General features: G+C 53.1%; 1 protein-coding gene across 3 annotated transcripts in view; it reads right to left on the bottom strand.

The window, feature by feature from the left end:
* ABCC3 (ATP binding cassette subfamily C member 3) overlaps nt 1-21,234 on the bottom strand; it is a 44,647-nt gene that overhangs the window by 6,256 nt on the left and 17,157 nt on the right. For 2 of the 3 annotated variants that reach the window (XM_047706965.1, XM_047706966.1), the window contains exons 9-28: nt 18,443-18,620; nt 18,185-18,346; nt 17,554-17,646; nt 15,883-16,086; nt 15,629-15,775; nt 15,160-15,247; nt 14,779-14,845; nt 14,408-14,534; nt 14,152-14,328; nt 10,018-10,185; nt 9,509-9,701; nt 8,402-8,522; nt 8,079-8,226; nt 7,772-7,979; nt 7,195-7,505; nt 5,458-5,657; nt 5,170-5,296; nt 3,733-3,834; nt 831-977; nt 558-716 (exon numbers count right to left, since the gene is read on the bottom strand). In XM_047706965.1, the coding sequence (XP_047562921.1) occupies nt 558-716; nt 831-977; nt 3,733-3,834; nt 5,170-5,296; nt 5,458-5,657; nt 7,195-7,505; nt 7,772-7,979; nt 8,079-8,226; nt 8,402-8,522; nt 9,509-9,701; nt 10,018-10,185; nt 14,152-14,328; nt 14,408-14,534; nt 14,779-14,845; nt 15,160-15,247; nt 15,629-15,775; nt 15,883-16,086; nt 17,554-17,646; nt 18,185-18,346; nt 18,443-18,620 (3,127 nt within the window). The remainder of the gene's footprint in view (nt 1-557; nt 717-830; nt 978-3,732; nt 3,835-5,169; nt 5,297-5,457; nt 5,658-7,194; nt 7,506-7,771; nt 7,980-8,078; nt 8,227-8,401; nt 8,523-9,508; nt 9,702-10,017; nt 10,186-14,151; nt 14,329-14,407; nt 14,535-14,778; nt 14,846-15,159; nt 15,248-15,628; nt 15,776-15,882; nt 16,087-17,553; nt 17,647-18,184; nt 18,347-18,442; nt 18,621-21,234) is intronic. The other variant, XM_047706967.1, reaches the window with a different exon arrangement.

Here is a 21,234-nt window from a genome sequence, read left to right as displayed (position 1 = left end):
CCCATGAGGAACCATGGGCCCCAGGGCCAGGGAGAAAGCTGGGGATTAGGTAGCAGCACTCCCATTCTGCCCCCCGCCCTCCAGGTGGGAGGCCATGGGCTGATATATGCCCACTTCCTGTGGGGAAGTGATAAACCTCAGCTTTGCCAATCACAAAGTCCTTCACCAAAGCAGAAAGCGGAGCCGCTAATCTGACTCCAAAGTGCCCAGTCAGCAGGGAAAAAAAAAAAAAAGCCTTCCAGAAGAGCCAGAAAGAGTCATATGTGATTCTGAGCCATAGAATAGGGAGACCAGGGCAGAGCCTCTCAGAGGGTGGGGTGCTTGAAGGGTCCTAAGATCCTGGTCTCGACTGGTGGCCCAGGGGGTTGGAGGGCAGAGGCAGACTGACCCAGGACCCGTCAGACCCTTTCGGATCCATGACAGGGAGCCGCTCTGTGGCTCCGCACCTGCTGGGGGTCAGGGGTCCCAGGCCTGGACCCCAAGCTACAGAGCAGAGTGGGGCCTGTCCCCCCCACCCCAGGACTGTGGGTCAACCTCGGTCTATAACAGGCTCGGACCTGGGGAATGATGGTCAGCTGAGAGCGGAGGTCGTGGAGGCCGATGTCTGCCACGTTGAGGCCGTCGATGCGGATTTCACCCTCCGCTGCCTCCAGGATGCGGAACAGGCACAAGGTCATGGATGATTTGCCAGCCCCCGTGCGGCCCACGATCCCCACCTGGAGGGAGTGAGTGAGGCCGTAAGGCGGGTGGAGAGGAGTCTGCGGGGGCATCGCACCTGCTCGCCCATAGGTTCCGACCACGTGCCACGCACACCCCTGGCCCTCGCGCACCTTCTCACCGCCGCGCACGCGCACACTCAGGTTCTTCAGCACCAGCTCCAGGCCAGGCCGGTAGCGCACGGAGTAATTGCGGAACTCCACCTCGCCCTTTGAGGGCCAGCCTGCGGGAGGACGGCTGCCCTCCACCAACCAGGGGGCCTGGCCGGGAAGGGAAAATGGGTCTGCATTAGGGTGGCCCCTTCTCCCCAGCCTGGCCCTCTTCCTCTTCAGTCTGCCTCTCTCCCGAGGCCCCCTCCGTCCTCCCCCATCAGGGTCCCTGGGGGAGAGTCCCTGGTGTCCCCCGGGGCCCAACCATGTGGTCCAACGAATCCTTTATCTCTCTACCTTTATTCCGTGCAGAGCTCCAAAACCTTCCTACTGAATGGCTACTGGGATCACCGTGGTGAACGAGACAAAGTCATTGCCTCCTTGTGAGGCTTACATTTAGTATGGGGGGGGGGGGTGCCTACCATCAACAAAAAAGCAAATGTATCTAATGTAGGAAAGTGATAAGTTCTGAGAAATGCTTGGTGGTGTAGCAGTACAGGGTGCTCAGTGAAGGCTTCCTGGAGGAGGCAATATTTAAATAAAGACCCGAAGGAAGTGAGGCAATAAGCCAAGTAAATGCCTGGGGGGAACAGCATGCCAGGCAAAATAACAGAAACTGCAAATGCCCGCCCAGGTGTGCTCTGGAGCATGGGGACAAAGGTGAGAGGTAGGAGAGAGATAGTGGGTGGCCCCATCACAAAGGGCTTTGCAGGCCATTTTAAGGACTATGGTTTTTTACTCTAAGATGCAGAGCCCTCAGAGGGCCGTGCCCAAAGCAATGATATGGTTTGGTGTGTTTTTAAAGGATTCCTCTGGCTGCTAAGAGAAGGGAGACAGGATGATGGGAAATAGGGAAGCTAGTGAGGAGGTACTTAAAATAAATTGGGCATGAGATGATGGTGGCTTTGAGACAGGACGAGCTACCATTTGGGAGGCCCCGTACAAAATGGAAAGGTGGGGATTCTTGTTCAGTAATTATGAAGAATGTCCAAGCGGTGACAGCAGAACATTAAATCCAATGTAAGGTCCTTCTAAGTATGGGGACCTATGTGACTGTGTGGTTCGGGGAAGGCGGCCCTGCTTTGTGACAGGGGAAGGCAGACTGCCAACAGTCAAAAAGCAAAATGGCCAGTCTCGAGATGGTGTCAAAAGAATGGGCAGGAGGGTTCGGGGCAGAACTGCCCAGGCTGCGGAGACAAGATCATGGGTATGGATGGGGGAAATGGGAATGCTAGATGCAAAGAGGAAGAATTTGAAGATCCCAGACAGTGGGGGATGAGGGGGGTGACAGGAGATGCCTGGGGAAGGCCGGGGGAGGGAGGGGAGCCAGACTGGGAGGAAGAGGCAGGCCAGGGGCTCAATGGAGACTGACAGAGCGAGAGCCTGGGTCACAGAAGCCAGGAAGGAGAGCCTTCCAAGAAGAAGGCAGGGGTCAGTGTGTCTGAATGTCACTGAGAGGCTGAATTAGATGAGAACAGAAATGTGTCCCCTGGGTTTGGAACCAGGCAGGTCATCAGTGGAATGACAGGGCCAGAAACAAGACTGTGGGAGGCAGATGTGATAAAGGGTGATAGGGAAGCGGTGAGAGCATGTGGGTTTTAAAACAAGCTTCATGACAAAGGAGAGCAGAGAAACACAGGGGGAAGGGAGGTTGGTTTGTATGTCTAGGATGGAAGCTACAAGAGCTTATGTTTGCCTGTGGATGGGAGGCATCTAACACAAGAAGCAGGCTGTAGGAGCAGGAGGATGTAATTAGGGAGGTGAAGTCTGAAGGCGTGGATTTTGATCGGAGGGGGGACGCTTCCTGCTAAAAGAGGAAGGAAAAGGTGAACAGACCACAAGCATGATGGAAAGTCTGGGGGCAGGAAGGTTGAGGGAGTTTGTATCTCATACTGTTTTCTCACTGGCAAGTCACGCAAGGTCCATGGCTGAGCAAAGGGGAGGAGATGGGGGGTTAGAGGAAAGAAGGTTCACAACAGATCTTTCTGGAAGTGGGAACACGGGCTTCTTGGGGAAGCAAAATGGGAATATGCAGTGGTGGTGTCTGGTCATAAGATTGAAGTAAAATCAGTGATTTTTCTCCAGGAATGTCTTAGCTGCTGAGTGCTAGTATGTAGAAGGCAGACAGAGGGGCTCAACCAGGGAGGGGTTTTGTAGGTGAGAAGCCCTGAGAGAGAGGAGGACAAGGGAGGGACAGGCTGGTACCTATGGAGCAAGGAATCCAGGCTAGATGAGCTAGTGGACAGAGGGACAAAGGTAGAAGGACAAAGTTCTGAGACAGCAGAGGGTTTGGGGCAAGAGAGCTGGGAGGGCTGGGAAGGGTGGTCTAAAAGCTTGACTTAAGATCTCAGAGATGGTGCAGCTTCTGAGCATGAAGAGGTCTGGGGTGTGGCCATGGGAAGACGTAAGTGGACAAACGTCCACATCCCCCCCCTCCCCAAGTAGGGGACACTCCCTTTCCCCAACAAAGGGCATGCTACCCTGCCCCTGCCCCTTCAACTAGGCTGATCTCTGGCTGGAATTCTCACCCTCCAGCTGACCACCTCCAGCTGAATGATTCTCCAATCTGCTTTCTTTGGATGTATCTCCCCAGAGCTCCTGTCTTCCAGGGCAGAGCCCTGTCCTACTTTGAACACGGCATCAGAATCTGCTTGAGGATAGACCCTGTCTTGCTCAACTCTGGACCCTCCATACCTGCTGGGACCTCTGGCTGATGCTCAATAGGCCATGAGTGGATGGATGAATGAATGAATGAAGAGCCCTCCAAATGAAGAGCTGGCCTTGAAATGTAGGGATGATGGGTCACCAAGCACCCCTCCCCAGCTATTCCAGAATCACCCTGCCCCAGGCTCATCCCAGTACTCACCTCAGTCTCCGTCTTGGAGTACTCCTTGACTCTCTCTACGGCCACAATGTTAGCTTCCAAGTCGGACATCATTCGGATCATCCAATTCAGAGTCAATGTTATCTGGCCAAAGGGACTGGGTCATGGATACAGTAATCTTTCCTTTCCCCACAACAGCTGTGGGAGGAGTTCTGACTCCCTAATGATGCTCCTTGCCTTTACAAAGTGGGTAGGTCTGGGCAACCCCATAGGTGGGCCACCTGGGGCTCTAATCACAACTGTATCTCAGGCAGTGACCTCGAAGACTTGACCCAGGGCCCCCTAGCTCCCATGTGTCTCAAATGTTGGTATATTTAAGGAAGACCTCCCAGGGAATCAGGGAAATTTGAGGGAATTAAGGGAATCTGTTAAAATGTGGCTTCTGATTCAGTAGGTCTGCGATGGGACTTGAGATTCGGCATCATTTAATTGTTTTATTTTTATTTTTTTGATTCTGCAGCTTTTAAAAAAGATTTTATTTGTCAGAGAGACAGAAAGAGAGAGAGCATAAGCAGGGAGAATGGCAGGCAGAAGGAGAAGCAGGCTCTCCGCTGAGCAAGGACCCTGATGTGGGGCTCGATCCCAGGACCCTGGGATCATGACCTGAGCTGAAGGCAGGCGCTTAACCGACTGAGCCACCCAGGTATCCTGGAGATTCTGCACTTTTAACAAACTTCCAGGTGATGTTGATATAACCAGTCCCTGGACCACACTGTGTACCAAGGGGTCTTGGTAGACATGCAGAACTCTGCGCCCCATCCTAGCCCTGCCATATCAGAAACCACATTTTCACAAGATCTCCAGCTGACTCAGCAGCATGAGAAAGTTTGAGAAGGCTCATTTGTCTAGATTGTCTTTTGTTCCAAAGCATTCAAGGCTTGAGCTCTCTGTGGCCTTGAAAATCCGATCTGAGTCACAAAAATGCCATGTGTGGTTATTTAAGCCTCTGACAATATAGGCTGATATTGGGGTGACAGCCCGCCCTCCAGCCCTGGCTTTTCTGTGTACTTTCTCCGGAGGCCCGGGAAATGGGGTGTACTCGGGCCCTACACATCCCTGGCCCAGAACCACTGGTAGAGCTGACCCCTTCAATCCTGCACACAGACAGGACGAGTTCTCTTTGTCTTTTGGGGCCAAGCACTAAGATAATTTCTCCAGCACCAAAACCCAAGGTAGAGACTCTCTTCCGGGTTCTCACCATGTTTGGGTCCTTCCTCCTCAAAGACCTATTCACCCTGCGTTACAGTCCCCTGTTGCTGGGACTGTCTTCTCTGTGCTCCACGGAGCTCACAATCCTGGGGAGCAGAACCTGTGGCTGGTTCCCATACCAGGCAGAGCAAAGGCCCAGGAGATGCTTGTGACACCTGGGTGGCCTCTGCCTCAGTGTGGCCTTGCCCTGGGGCCCTGACCCCTGCGTACCTGTAGGGCATAGGACACGGATAGGCCCACCAGCCCCGGACTCAGGCTGTTTCTGCCGATCACAGCAAAGAGTGCAGCAAAGAACACAACACAGTTGCCCACGAACTCCACTTGGACTCCCAGCCACCTGTGGGGACAAGACGAGCAGGAGGTGGGGCAGGTGGAGGAAGGAGGCAATTTCCTGTATGGGGGAAGGCAGAAGGGGGACCCTGAACTTCAAGGTCTCTCCTGCAGGGATCCTGGTGGGGACTTCTGGAGGGGCAGGGGGTGAGGGAGGAGGCTTCTGACCTGTTGGAGGCAAGGTGGGCATAGCAGCTCCTCTGGTTGGCGTCCACCTTAGCGTCACTGATAGCCTGGAAGTCTTGGCTGCGGCCATAGGCCCGGATGACGCTGGAGCCGGTCACTGTCTCCGAAAAGTGGGAGTAAATGGGCGAGCGGCTGATGGACTCCAGCCTCTTTAGCTGCCGCGACGTCGCCACATAGAAGCGCTGGCAGAGGATGGAGAAAGAGCTTGAGGTCAGCACCGTGAGACCCCCTGACTCAGTCCTGCATGTCCTCTGAACCCATCTGGGCTTCCTCTCAGCCAGCCCCACTCCCTAGTTAAGACTCGGCTTCCTTTCTCTACCTGATGTGTGTCCACGAACTCATTCCACCCTTTCCCCCTGGTCCCCTCCTGCTTCCTCCATGGCCGCTTCCTCCATGAAGCCCTTCCTGATTCCCTCTCAGCTCCTGACCCCCTCGCCCCGTGTAGGAGCCTTGATTACAGGACCCACTTCGCTTGGCCTCCTCAATCAGTGACTATGTCTGTCTCCTCTGAGGTGCCCCAGTGATGTGCCTACATAGTCAGAATATCACAAACTTTGCAAAAGTAAGATAATTTTGTATTCTTTTTCTTAAAGAGCCTCTCCCCACCTCACCCTGTTTTTTTTTTTTTTTAAGATTTTTATTTATTTATTTGATAGACAGAGATCACAAGTAGGTAGAAAGGCAGGCAGAGAGAGAGGAGGAAGCAGGCTCCCTGCTGAGCAGAGAGCCCGATGTGGGGCTCCATCCCAGGACCCTGGAATCATGACCTGAGCCAAAGGCAGAGGCTTTAACCCACTGAGCCACCCAGGCACCCCTCACCCTGTGTTTTTGAACTTCAGCCCCCCAAAAAACACAGTTTTGTCTCCAGCTTCCATCCTCTAGCCTGTGGGCCCCAACATGGCCAGGACCTTAAAGGATGGGTATCTGAGAGCCCCCTGTCCCTGCACAGAGCACAGCCCACATCACCTGAGCTTCCAGCATCTCATGGGTTACCTTCAGCAACTGATTAAACTCATGGCAGTATAGGGGCTCAGCAACACAAGCAGGGGGAATGGCAGATGCCCCGCTGAGCCTCTGACCTGTATCTGAACGTTACCAAGTCATCTATGTTAAAAACATAAATGCACATATATGTTTAGATATGTATAAAGGAGGGGAAGGATAATGCATCTCACACTGTTAACAGCATTTTAGTTAAAAATAGGCAGCAAGGGGTGCCTGGGTGGCTCAGTCGGTTAAGCGTCTGCCTTCGGCTCAGGTCATGATCCCAGGGGCCTGGAATCAATCCCTGCATCAGGTTCCCTGCTCAGCAGGAAGCCTGCTTCTCCCTCTCCCTCTGCCATTACCCCCGCTTGTGCTCTCTGGCTCTCTCTTTCTGTCAAATAAATAAATAGATAAATTCTTAAAAGAAAAAAATAGGCAGCAAGAAGGAGTTCCAGGGTCAGCCACAATTTACAAGGATTTTATTTTATCCTAGCAACAACCCTACGAAGTAGGTTCTATGATGCTGTTTTACAGGTGAGGAAAATGAGTTTCAAAGACGTGAAGTAACTACTGTCCCTATCCGACCCTCAGTCTGACCTCCCGAAGTCTGAACCCAGGTTGACTGTTAGTTAACAGGAGAGTCCAGCTGGCATTAGCGCCTGGTCTACAGGGAGCCCCGCCCACAGGGGGAGTCCCGGCCAACACCAGCACCTCGCCCACACACTGGCTGCGAACCTGCATCAAGATATAGAAGACCCCCAGGGGCAGGGTGACCACGGTGAAGAGCGGCGTGCTGGCCACGATGACCACGAGGGTGGCGAGAGAGTTGTAGAAGGAATTCAGCAGCATGAGGATAGTGGGGGCCAGAACCTCATCGATGACGTAGATATCTTTGGAGAAGCGGTTGAGGATACGGCCGGAGGGCGTCGTGTCGAAGAAGGACTGTGGCGAGCGCATCTTGTTGTGCAGCAGCGCCTGGTGAAGTGAGCGTGCCGCGTGGACGCTGCCCACCGTCAGCGTGACGGCTGCCAGAATCACCAGGATTCCTGTTGGAGGAGGCAGAGGAGTGTTCACTGGGGCTGGTGTGGGGCACGTAGGGCGTGGAGTGGGCACGTAAGGAGATATGGGATGGCTGCTGTGGCCAGCAGGCTCAGAGAGGCAGTGCCGCCGCTGGGATGAGTTCAAGATGGCCCAGGGAGGCACTAGGGCAGGGCCATGGCCGTGATGATTGAGGAAGAGGCAAGGGCATGGTTTGGGGGATCTGGCCACCCAGATGTGAGGAAAATATCTCCCAGCGATCTCTGCCGCTCACCTTGCAGAACTCCCAAGGCAGCATAGACACCCAGCCTCATGGAGGTGTTATTCTGTCGGCTGTCCACCATAGCCTCATTGGTCCAGGCGCTGAGCCATACGCTGGCCCCAATGGAAGCCGCAGTTTGACACAGGTATAGGACACAGATAGCCACTGTGGTATAGAGCCCCATGGCCTTGGCATAATCCCAGAACACACTCAGCTTCACCTGCATGGCATAGCAGTCAAGGGCAGAGGACTCTCGTGAGCCCCGGGATGGCTGGGGGCCTGCCCACCCTCTCCAGCCTCCCTTGTCCATCCTACTCACAGTGCCCATCGCCGCCTTCTCCTCCTGGATCAGTGCTCCCCTCGCCTTCGCCTCTGCTGCCTGCACTGCCTTCTCTACTGAACACAGACGTCTCCGGGGCACAGGCCGGCCCTGGCCCTCGCCTTCCGAGGACATGACACTCAGCTGTCTATGGAGGCAGCTGGTCAGGCCCAGGGAGGTGGTCTCTAACACACCCACAGGCCAGAGCCCCAGGGGGTTCAGGCTGTAGCAGGAGGCCCAGGCTGTGAGCAGCAGGGAGATTGCCCACCCGCGTCCCACCTGGCGGGGCTTAGGGATGGCGCCGGGAGCTCTCGGGGGCTCACCTCATAAACTGCTTCTGGACCTCATATAGGACCGGCTCGTTGTCTATCAGGTCTGTGTGATTGCTCAGCGTGTCTTCAATCAGCAGCAGCTCCTCATCCTCTGTGTTCTCCAAGGCTGCAGCAGGTTGGGGGAAAGGAGAAGCACCAGGCTAGCTCGCCCTGCAGGCCGCCGGTGTGCTCCAGTCCCCAGGCCAGAGAAGACGCCCCAGGGGACACGCAGGAGAGAACACAAGAGGCATGAAAGAACAGCAAGGACAAGGACAAAAATAAATGACCAATTTTGAGCTGGGGAAAGAAAAAAAGAGGCAGCAAGAAAGACTTAGGTTAGACAAGGAGAAAAACTTCCCATCGGGGACTGTGGAGAAGGTCTCAAATATAAGGGTCAGGAGCTTGGGCTCTAGGGGCACACTGGCTGAGCTCAAATGCCACTTCCTCCCCGCATGACTTTAGGCGGGCATGTAAAGTGGGGATAATAATAGTACCCGCTTCATGGTGTCATTGTCATTGTGAGGATTAAAGGGAAGAATGTGTGTCAAATGCTTAGCAAGGGGCGCAGCCCTTGGCACATGTTCAACACATGACAGCTGTCTATGCAGCAGTAGGCAAGAAGACTCAGGAAGAGGTCTGGGAGGTTGAGGAGTCAGGACTGGACAAAAAGTGGGGGGGGGGGGGTCTTAGGGGTCCAGACACTTCAAAGCACTCCATGAGGACACAGAATTTTCCATTTGTTCGCTGCCATCTCTCAGTGCCAAGAGTAGTGCTAGGACATAGTAATTACTCAATCTTTGTTGATAACGAAATGACCCTTCCAACCACTTGTCCATTTACTGAATTACTTATCTGTGAGACAGTCTTGCCTACAGACTTATGCCCTTTGGACACACAGGAAGTGTGGGCCCTGAGTCCTGAGCTGCCCATAAGGTCAGCTTCTGGTTAGGGGAGAGGAGGGGGAGGCACTTGGCGATGTTGGACTCTCACACAGATGGCCCAAGTTCCTTGGACCTCCCTTGTAGGACACCGGGCCCATCCAGAGACACTCAGAGATCCCCAAGACAGGGGAGATGGTGGGAGGGCACAGGAATGCGGAGGGTCAGGGATGGCAGATACCGGTCCTGCTGTTCTTCTTCAGGCTCTCCATGTCCTCCTCAGGCGCGTAGTTGCAGAGAAAGTTGGCAAAGGAGCCATTGCGTCCCAGCAGGTCTGGATAGGAGCCCACCTCGGACACCTGCCCATCAGCCAGCACTATGATGATGTCCATCTGGGGCAGGAAGCTGATGCTGTGTGTCACCAGCACCCGTGTCTGGGGAGAGGACAGCAAGCTACCATTTCCACCATCCTTAGCACACACCCCTGGCACAGGTACAGGGCCATAGAGAGGGTGTGAGGTGCCCATATGCCAGGGAGCAAGGACAAGCACATCAGTGGCTGACCCCATGCTCACTGCCATGGGCTCAGTGCCTCCAGGGTGGGTCCCCCGCCACCCAACCAACATTCCGGCTTCTCAGGCCTCCTGTTCTTCCAGGTCTCCTCAAAACCCCGGGGCCTCCCACCAGCTCTCTCCTAGGGTCCTAAATCTTACCCTAGGGATGCCCCCCGCAACCTCCCGGAGGCCTCACCTTGCCTGCCAGCACACCTTCTGGCCCAATGACTTGGTCAAAGATATGCTTGGCCACATGAGAGTCCACGGCTGACAGTGGGTCATCCAGCAAAAAAAGATCAGCTTCACTGTAAACAGCTCGGGCCAGACTGACCCGCTGTCGCTGGCCCCCAGACAGGTTAATGCCCTGGATGGAGGAGAGAGGTGGGAGGTGTGTATCGGATAGAAGGGAGTCAGACAGGTGGAAGGAGACAAGGGCCTTGTCACGGAAGGAGACAAGGGCCTTGTCACCGTTATTCAACAAGGCCGACCTCAAATTTCGCATTTGATATGCCTGGTCTTGTCCCTGGGAAGGTCTGAGGCCACAGAGGAAGAGGTGGTGGCTCTCAAAAGTCCTCCAGGGGCAGGTGAGGACAACCTGCTCCCTTTGCCCCACTACCCTGCCCAGCTGGTTTTCCTGCCTACTGCCTTTATATTCTGAAAGGCTGGAAATCCCCAGGGGATCCGTAATAGGCCTTTTAATCTCCCATCGCCCAACCAGTTTGCAGATGACTTTCATAACACGGATCCCATTTGATTCTTACGTCAGTCCTTTCAGGGAGGTACCATCAGCCCCACTTTCTAGGTGAAGAAATCAAGAGCCCAAGATGTTAATGGCTTTGTCCAAGGTCCTGAACTATTCAGGGCAGAAGCAAGAACAGAAAGCCAGCTCCAATCCCAAAATTTGACCCTGAGATGGTTCAGGAGCTAGAGGAGAGGTAAGATCTCTCTTTAAACCCATCATGGGAAACTGAGGCACCTTGCAGCAGGGCTGGGCCCAGAAAGCAGACCCCAGAGATAGAGCCTGCTTTCCTACCTCCAGCTTTCCTCATTCCCTCTGGAATAGGGCCCAGCTTTTTCAGGTACCCTGAGCAACTGAGCCTAGCATGAGGTGGGTGGGGTAGCAAGTGTAGGATGGGAGAGGAGCTGTTGGGGAGAAGCAGGTGGGTGTGCGGCTGTAGTGACTGAGGCATGTGAGTGTGTCTTCATTCAACCAACCAGTCTTCAGTGCCTACTATGTGCTGAGCACTAAACTATGTTCAAATTGAGAGATATTCTACAAAATAGCTGGCCTGTACTTTTCCAAAGTGTCAAGGTCTTGAAAGACAAAGACTGAGGAATTATCCAGATTGACAGAGAATAAAGAACTGTGACAAGTAACTGCAACTCATGATTCTGGATTGGATCCTCGCCCAGGAATGAAAATAACGAAAAAAAGACATTTACTGGAACAAATGATGACATGTGAATACAAACAGTGAAGTAAATAATATTGTATCGATGTTAAATTTCCTGATTTTGATAATTTGACTATAGTCACAATAGAGAATGCCTGTCTTGAGGGAATATGCACCAAAGTCATTAGTTTTGTTTTTTTTTTACAAAAATTTTTAAAAGACTTTTTATTTATTTGTTTGACAGACAGAGATCACAAGTAGGCAGAGAGGTAGGCAAAGAGAGAAAGAAAGGGAAGCAGGCTCCATGCTGAGCAGAGAGCCCAATGGGGGGTCGATCCCAGGACCCTGAGATCATGACCTGAGCCAAAGGCAGTGGCTTTAAACCACTGAACCACTCAGGCACCCACCAAAGTCATTAGTATTAAAAAACCCAAATACCCCAAAGAGCTAAAACTATAAAAATCTTAGAAGAAAACACTGGGGGAAACTTTCCATCAGATTTGGCAATGATTTTTCAGATATGATATTAAATGCATAGGCAACAAAAGTATAAAGAAAAAGATATACTGGATTACATCAAAATTGAAAGTGGTTTTTTTTTTAAGATTTTATTTTTGGGGTGCCGGGGTGGCTCAGTCATTGAGTGTCTGCCTTTGGCTCTGGTCATGATCCCAGGATCCTGGGATCAAGCCCCATGTTGGGCTCCCTGTTCTACAGGAAGCCTGCTTCTCCCTCTCCCACTCCCTATGCTTGTGTTCCCACTCTTGATGTCTTTGTCAAATCAATTAAAAAAAAAAACTTTAAAAAATAAAGATTTTATTTTTAAGTAATCTGTACACCCAATACGGGGTTTGAACTCAAAACCCCGAGATCAAGTGTCACATGCTCTTCTGACTGAGCCAGCCAGGTGCACCAAATTTGAAAACTTTTGAGCATCAAAGGACACTATCAACAGGGTGAAAAGGCAACCTTCAGAATAGGAGCAAATATTTGCAACTTGTATATTTGATAAGGGGTTAATATCTGGGATATATAAGGAATGCCTATAAATCAACAACAAAAAAACCAAACATTAAAAAATGAGCAAAGACTTGGCTAGACATTTCTCCAAAGAAAATACATAAATGGCCAATAAACCTAAGAAAAGGTGCTCAGCATCATTTCATCAGGGAAATGCAAACCAAACCCTCAACGAAATATCACCTGACACCCATTGGAATGGTTGCTATCAAAACCCAAAGGCCCCTCCCCAAGAAAAGAACCGTGTTGGCAAGGATGTGTAGATGGTGGAAGTCTTGTGCACTGTCGGTGGGAACTTAAAACGGTGCAGCCATTATGGAAAAGAGCATAGCATTTCCTAGCATGGCAATTTCCTCAAAAAAAAAAAAAAAAAAAGAATTACCATGTGATTGAGAAATTCTGTTTCCGAGTATATGTTCAAAAGACATGAAAGTAGAGTCTTTAAGAGATATTTGCCCACCCATGTTCACAGCAGTCTTTTTTTAATCTATTTTTTTAAATTTATTTTTTATTAACATATACTGTATTATTAGCCCCAGGGGTATAGGTCTGTGAATCATAAGGCTTACACACTTCATAGCACTCACCATAGCGCATACCTTCCCCAATGTCCATAACCCAACCACCCTCTCCCTATCCCCCTCCCCCTGGCAACCCTCAGCACAGCAGTCTTTTTTTTTTTTTTTTTAGCTTTTTTTTTCTTTTTAAGATTTTATTCATTTATTTGACAGACAGAGATCACAAGTAGGCAGAGAGGCAGGCAGAGAGAGAGAGGGAGAAGCAGGCTCGCCGCTGAGCAGAGAGCCGGATGCGGGGCTCAATCCCAGGACCCTAAGATCATGACCTGAGCTGAAGGCAGAGGCTTTAACCCACTGAGCCACCCCGGGGCCCCTCAGCACAGCAGTCTTATTCATAATAGCTAACATGTTGGAAACAACCCAAGTGTCCCCTGACAAGTGAGTAGATAAACAAAATGTGATCTACACACATAATAAAATGTTATTCAACTTTAAAAAAGAAAGAAATTCTGACACATGCGAGAACATGGATGAACCTTAAAGATATGATACTAAGTGAAATGAGCCAGTCTCAAAATAACCCAGATACTGTCTGATTCCATTTATATGATGTACCTGGAGTAGGTCAACTTCCTAGGGACAGGAAAGAGAGTGGCAGTTGCCACGGGCTAGGGGGAGCAGGGGGGGAATGGGGTGTTGTTTAACTGGGTACAGGGTTTCAGTTTTGCAAGATGAAAAGAGTTCTGGAGATTGGCCACACGACACTGTGAATATTCTTAACACTACTGACCTTACAATTACAAATGGTCAAGGTGATAAATTTTATGGCATGTGCGTTTGGCAACAATTAAAAATAAGTTAATTTAAAAACAAAAACTTTCACTGATGCCCCATGGTTTTTAGGGCAAAGGCCAAAACTTTTTTTTTTTTTTAAGATGTTATTTATTTGACAGACAGAGATCATAAGTAGGCAGAGAAGCAGGCAGACAGAGAGGAGGAAACAGGCTCCCTGCTGAGCAGAGAGCCAGATTCGGGGCTTGATCTCAGGACCCTGAGATCATGACCTGAGCCAAAGGCAGAGGCTTTAACCCACCCAGGTACCCCCAAAGGCTAAAACTTTAACCAAGGTCTTTAAGGATCTGCTTTGCCCTGTACCCACCTCTTCCTAATCTCCAGTTACACCAAATTACACCAGAATGCTGGTCTACTCACCATTCCTTGGCTCACACCTTTAAAGACTTTCTATCACTGGATGGAAGCTGAGTGATTCACATGGATGTGGGAAGGCAGGAAGGGGGGGGGAGGGGAGGAAGGAAGGGCGCATATATAGACCCGAGCTGGGCTGAGCTGGGCAGCTGTATGGGCTGACCCCCTAGAGGATGGGAGAGAGCCCTGTACCTTTTCTCCGATCTCTGTCTGGTCCCCGCCAGGCAGCATCTCCAGGTCAGCTAGCAAGGCACAGGCTTCCAGAGCCCGATGGTACCTCTTGGGGTCCAGGGCTCGGCCAAACAGTACGTTTTCCTGAAGCGTGCAATTCTGGATCCATGCCTGCTGGGGCACGTAGGCCACGGAGCCCTGGCCAGAGAAGTTATCTCAGGGTCCACACGAGGCCTGGCCTAGCAGCCCTTGCCAGGAGTTCTGCCCTCTCTCTTACCTTCACACACACCGTGCCTTCCAGTTTCTCCATCTCTCCCAGCAGGGCAGACACCAGGGAAGACTTCCCACAGCCCACGGGCCCCACCACGGCCACCAGTGCCCCTTTTGGCACCTGGATGTCTAGGCTGAGGGCAAGGAGGCCAGGAGCCCAGTTAGAGGTAGGGATTAGGATTTTGGTCTCCCGACCTTCCACCTACAGACCCAAGCCCTCCTCCTTTTCAGACGCCACCCTGACAAGTGGAGGCTCTCCTTGCTTTCCAGCCCACAGATGGGGGCTGGAGGGGTGTGACGGGGGCTTACTGGGTTCTGCTACTGATCTGAACTTTGGCTCACTTCAGGTAGCTGGGAAGGGACAGGAGATGCTGGTACCTGTGCAGTGTAGGGGGCAGGTCCTGGGCCCAGGTGAAGGTGCCATTGTGTATGGTGACAGCATATCCTGGGAGGACCAAGACGTACAGGGCCAGGGTCGGGGGTGCAGGCAAGGTGGGGCGGATCCCTGGGGGGGAGGGACTCAAGGGGAAGGGCAGGAAGTCCAGGGGCTGGGAGCCCTAGGAAAAGAAGAAAAGTGGGGGAGGCCTGGGGGAGGGATGAGGTAGACTGAGGAAGAGCCCAGAAGAGGGAGAAAGTGGCGCTGATGGGAAAAGGGGAAGAGGAAATGGCAGTCACAAGAAACAAGTCAGAAGCTTAGAACAAAAGACTTTCTGAAGCAGGGGCTGGGGTAAGGGCAGCCCAGGGAAAGGGTGTCTGGACCTGGGGTGATGGTCTTTCTTTCCACACACTGGGGGTCAAGTTCATCTTGGCTCAGGAAATGCTGGATCCGTTTCAGAGACACACTGGTCTGCAGAAGAGTGAGTCAGCCTTGGAAGCTGGCTCCTTCCCCGCCCCTCACTTCCTATAGCCTCTCTCACCCCTTCCCGACTTCCTGGGAGAGGCAGGGCGTCCTAAGGGCCCAGATGGGGTGAGGGGCCCCTCCCATGACTGAGACTTCTCTGGTTCCCACTGCCAAAGTCAGGGTCCATGATGGTAAGAGGAGGTTGTCTTCAGAGCTTCAGGTTTCTGGGGACCTCACCTGTCCCCCTCTGACTCCAAATGACCTTTGATTCTGATGGCCTCATGCGAAATACCCACCCCCTCAATTCCAGGAGTACTCCTTGATTATCTCCTGACCCTAACAACCTGCCCAAACTCCAGCAGAAGGCCCAGCCCTGCCCTGGCTCACCTGGATCAGGCTGCTGATTAACTGAGGCAACATGTTGAGGGGAATCTTTAAAATATTGAACAGGGACACAGACACAAAGGCCTTCTCAGCGTCCAGCACGTTGTTTGGGTCCACAGACACATACACCCCAAGCGTGGTCAGGGTCACCTGGGAAGGGGGTGGAAGTTGGGTATCAGAATGGAGTCTGTTGGGCCCAGAGGGCTGGGCTGGCCAGGCGGCAGGTGGGAGACTGGCCCCGGGGGGGAGAGCCTCACCAGGACAGGGGTGCAGACCCAGGTGAAGGTGGAGATGGCTTGGAGGTAGGCGGACTTGCGCAGCAGCCGGAGCTCGTCCTCCCGGATGCCTTCTACCTTCTCCAAGAAACTCGGCTCCCAGGCATACAGCTTTAGCACCTTGATGCCAGCAAGGATCTCACTCATCAGCTTGATACGTGAGTCCTTGAACTTCATTTGCTCTGCCTGTGGAAAGAGTGGCAGTGGGGTGCCTTGCTCCCCTTCCCAGACCTCCGCCCCCAGGGACTCCCACCTTCCATGCACTCACAATGCCCAGCAGCCATTAGGACGGCTCCCATGCTTCCTCCCTCCTCCTGCAGGGCCCGGGCTGTCCCTCAGCCCCCAGGTGCCGGGCCCAGCCCAGCTTCCCCTTCTCCTCTGTGCACAGAGCCCAGCTCCAGCCTTCTGTGCCTCCATCCCTGACCTCCCCACCACTACTCCCCAGGCTGAATTCTCTGCCACCTTTCCTGGGTTTCTAAGCCATGTTGTTCTTTCCTATCATTCCCGTGGAGGTCTTTGTGCATGCATGACTCCACCATTAGACTGCGAGCCTGCTGGGGGCACAGATCACTTCCTTCTTTCTGTTTCCCCAGACCCTCACCCAGAGCACAGCACACCGAATTGATGACTTATTCAACACGACTTAGTGAACGCCTACTCTGTGCCAGGCTGTTGTTGGACACCCAGATCAAACATGGTCCCAGCCAGCCTGAAGCTGACAGTCTGATGGGGGAGGCAGATAGATAGCAGTTACCTGAGTAAATGCTTAATAAATCAGTGCGTGTATTCCTTTTTTTTTTTTTTTTTTAAGATTTATTTATTTGAGAGAGTGTGTGCACGCAGCAGGGGTGGGGTGGTGGAGACAGAGGGAGAGGGAGAAGGAGAATCTCCAGCAGACTTCCTGCTGAGTGAGCAAGGAGCCCTATGGGGGGGCTCCATCCACGACCCTGAGATTCTGACCTGAGCTGAAATCAAGAATCAGACACTTAGCCATGAGCCACCCAGGTGCCCCAGTAGGCACATTCTGAAGGGAAACAACAAGATTCTGTGAGAGAGTAATGGGGTGGGGACTGGGAAGCCAGAGGTCATGCTGGGGAAGAAAGGGGTGGAGTGAGCAGGGAAGGAAGGGATGAGGTAGGTCCCAGGAAACAGTGGGTGGGGTGGCCCAGAGATACGCAGAGCTTGGTGCTTTGGAGAAAAGAAAGAAGCCCAGAGTGGCTGCCACTGGGCCATTCCCCAGGGGGCGAGGGCTGGCAGTGAGCAGGGGCCTGGTGGGTAGGTGGTCAGAGGGCATTTGTCATTTATTCTACATGCACTGGAGATTCAAATAAAGGACTGGATGACTGGCTCTTCACACTGGGCACAGCGTGGGAGAGAGAAGGCTCTCATTAGACCCAAAGACCCAGGTTTGAGTCCCCACGGCCCTGATTTCTGTTTCTCTCTGGGCTTTGGCCGCTCTACAAACTGAGAATGTTGCTAAGACCCTCTCGGGGTGCTGTGAGGATAGAGTGAGCTGAGGCTTGTGGAAGTGGCTTATGGTCATCCCCCACTCAGTAATCAAGGCGACCGAGGGGCCCCAGGCTAGTGAGGGTCTCCCCCCAGGCAGCGGCCAGGTGCTCAGGGCAGGAGCCGCAGACCCACCAGAGCCCTTACCTGGAAAGCACGCATCTTCATGGCCACAGCTCCGTTGAGCGGGATCAGCAAGACCATGAGAGCGACCCCAGCCAGGATGGAGGGACCCAGGTTCTGAGGAGGCACGGGCAGATGGATAAAACAGATAACTAAAGTATGCGCACGGAATCCCACAGACAAAACCCTATTGATCAGAGACATGGGGCTGGGCAGGAAGCAAAAGATGGCAGTCAGCCAAATGGATAGCGAAAAGCAGATATACAGAGAAAGCCCAATTGCTGAGAACATGGGCAGAAGCTGCCAGCCATCAGATAATGACAGCAGACGGGGACAAAGAGGCAAACATAGAAGGGTGTCCGGACACATGGGAAGGCAAGTACAGCTGACCAACAACGACGGCCAGACTCTCACCCACCCCACCTCCAAGTCTCTGTTCCCTCCCCTGGGATCTGTGAGAAGGCTAACAGCAGAGGCTGGAAAGGCTCAGTTGCAGACACCGGCGTCCTCACCATCCTGTCCCTGACTCAAATAGCTAGGGAAGTCCTTGTGTTCATTAAGCAGCCCTCCGCTGACCCAGACTTGCCCTCTCTTGTCCCTTCTCAGCAGGGTCAAGGTCAGAGGAAGGGGGCGGAGGCCGGAGCTTAAGAGTCACCTGCCAGAGGAAGTACATTGCCAGAATGATCTGCAGGGGTACGGACACCACCAGGTTGAGGAAGGGAGCGAGATCCATGAAGCGCTGGGCATCTGTAGACATGAGGTTGACAATTTCTCCCACCGGGGACTCCCGTTTGGCTGAATTGCTGATAAGCAGAGCCTGCAGGTAGACAGCAGGGTGATGGACTGGGCCCCAGGGCTCTCCAATGCTCCCCAAGCTGGCCCCTAGAGCCCCCCGCTACCCTGTCCAGCTGACCTTCCTATAGATGACACCAATGATCGCCAAACGAAGTTTCAGCGCCTTCGCGAAGACGAAGTGATAAAACTGCTGTAAAATCAGGGTCTGCATCATGGAGCACGCAAACATCAGCCCGGCCACCAGGAAACCCCACCAGGTGGGTGCCGTGGGGTTGGAGATAAAACTGATCAGGATGCTGCAGGGACGGAAGTGGGGCATGAGAGTGGGAGGCTCCCCAGGCTGCTCGGTCTACGGCCACCCTTCCCTTCCGCCCTCAGCCTCCACTCAGGGCTGCCTCTGAAACCTCCTGGGGAGGGGGGGCTTCTAGCCCCCCACGCCCCCACCCAGACCATCCCCACAGCCAGACTCAGCCCTGGGCTGCCTCAAGACCATGACCCTCCAACTTTCCTCCCTTCTGTCCTCCCCGATTTCCCTAGCTGCCATGGCTCGGCCGCCCGCCCCTTCCATCACGCTCACTGCCAGCCTACCCACCCGCCTTTCTTGCCTCTTGGACCACAGAGCAGGAAGAAATGCCCCATGTCCACAGATTAGACTTTCCTGCATCTTTTCCTTGGCTGCTGAGGGCCCGAGAGCCTACCACGTGACCCTACAGGGTCTCCCCTCCAAATCCAAAATCCACCCTCTCCAACATCAGCGGCCCATCCGGTGCTGCTCAGTGACCTTCCCCGGAGCTCTAAGCTACTTCTTGTCCCCCAGCTCCCTTCACCTCTGCTCTCTTACCTTCTCCCTGTCCCCAGTCCCCGCCCTGCTCAGTAGCTACCCATTTATGTCTTGTCTCTTAACCACCCAGTGAGAACTCCCTGCCAACGGCAGCCTTCCCTCCGAGCACTGGCTCTCTTTTTCCTCTGCCTCAGGACAGCAGGTGTCCCTCTGGCTTTCTGAGCCCTGTCCCACTGAGCCCTGACACCTGCCCAGGACCATGTTCCACCATTGTTCTCCTTTCTCCTGATTGCCAATATAACTCTCTCTGCTGGTCACTCTGTACCTTCACCTATTGGCATGACCAAGTCTCTCCCGTGTTGGGATGAAACTTCCCTCAACCCCTGGAGCTACTCCCATAGCCATACGCCTCTCCTCCTGCTGTGTGTTGATTGCAGAAAGTGCTAACTTCTAGCACCTGTGAATGTGACCTTATTTGAAGACAGGCTCTTTGCAGATGTAATCAAGTTAAAATGCGGTTATCCTGGGGGCACCTGGGTGGCTCAGTGGGTTAAGCCTCTGCCCTTCGGCTCAGGTCATGGTCTCAGGGTCCTAGGATCAAGCCCCGCATTGGGCTCTCTGCTCAGCAGGGAGCCTGCTTCCCCCTCTCTCTCTGCCTGCTTGTGATCTCTCCCTCTCTGTCAAATAAATAAATAAATAAAATCTTTTTAAAAATTAATTAAAAAATACGGTTATCCTGGAGTAGGGTGGGCTCTAATCCAGGGACTAGTGTCTTAATGAGAGAAGAAAGGGATTTGCACACAGAGACACAGATGGGAGTGTGCACACACACACGCACACGGGAGAATGCTGGAGGCAGAGATTAGAGTGATGTGTCTACAGGCCTAGGAATGCCAAGGATTGCCAGCAACCACCAGGAACTAGGAGGCCTGGTACAGATTCTCATTCAGAACCTCCAGAAGGAGCCAACCCTCCAACAACTTGATTTCAGACTTCTGTTGTTCAGAACTGTGAAAGAATAAATTCCTGCTGTTTTAAGCCCCTTAGTTTGTGGCAATTTGTTCCGGCAGCCACAGAAAATGAATACGTGTTCTTTACAGGAAGTTTCTAGATCTCCATGGTCCCTCCTCTCCAAGACAGGCCCCCTGCTCTAGGCGCTTCCCCTCTGTCTCAGCCTCCATTCTTGGTGCGCGCTAACAAATCCAGGTTGCCTGCCTCGGGCTCTGTTTTTCTGGTCAACTTGCTGTCCTGAAGGCCATACCTTGTCCCAGAAGCATTCTCTGCACTCTGCACCACGATCTGCTCTTTCCCGAGCTCTGGCCCTTCCAAGCCAGTTTTTTGCCCACCCCTTAACTGTCATTGTTCCCTAGGACTCTGTCTGGGGCCCCCTACATGAGCCCTCTGGGAGAGCCCAGCCACAAGGCTGTAGGCTTCTACCCAATGGCCCTGAAAACATGGTCTCCAGTGAGCTGGGACTGTCCCCTTGGGCCCTCCCCACTGTAGGGGCCCCCCCACTGTAAGGCCCCCCCCCATTGTAGCCCCAATGTAACCCAGACTCAACTCACCACCCTGCCCGGTGCCCAGACCCTTCCTTCCAAGACATTCATCATCCCAGTGAAAGAGATTCATCGCCCTCCACTTATCCTTGTCAGAGCCCAGGTAGTATCTGACCCCTCCCTCACCCCAGGACACACCCACTCCCCAGGCGCACCTGAGTCCTAGCTCATTCCAGGCCTGAACCGACCAGTCCTCCTCTGACCTGATTAGCCCCCTTCCATCGATCCAGCCACCCCCCCCAACACCCCCCCACCATGACTGGCAGGGAGATCCTTCTGAAACGCACACCAGATGCTCCTCCTGGGCATCAACTCTTCCAAGGATTTCCTCGGCTCTCCCTCTCTCCCCGCTGCCTCTGGTCACACTTTCCTCCAGAATTCAGAAATACCTGGGGTTCTTGAGTCATGCCGGTGGAGACCTTTGATTTAGAATAGGTGCTTGCCCTCCCCCTCCTTCCCTACCTAGTCAACTAACACCTCCCTGTCCTTCCAAGCTTGATGGCCTCCCCGGCTGGCAGGGACGTCCCGACTCCTGCTCCTCCCCAGGCTGGCTTCCCCACTCCTCCTGGGAAT

The sequence above is a fragment of the Lutra lutra genome, chromosome 16 (genome assembly GCF_902655055.1).
Source record: "Lutra lutra chromosome 16, mLutLut1.2, whole genome shotgun sequence".
NCBI lineage: Eukaryota > Metazoa > Chordata > Mammalia > Carnivora > Mustelidae > Lutra > Lutra lutra.
This window is presented reverse-complemented; position numbering and strand designations above follow the sequence as displayed.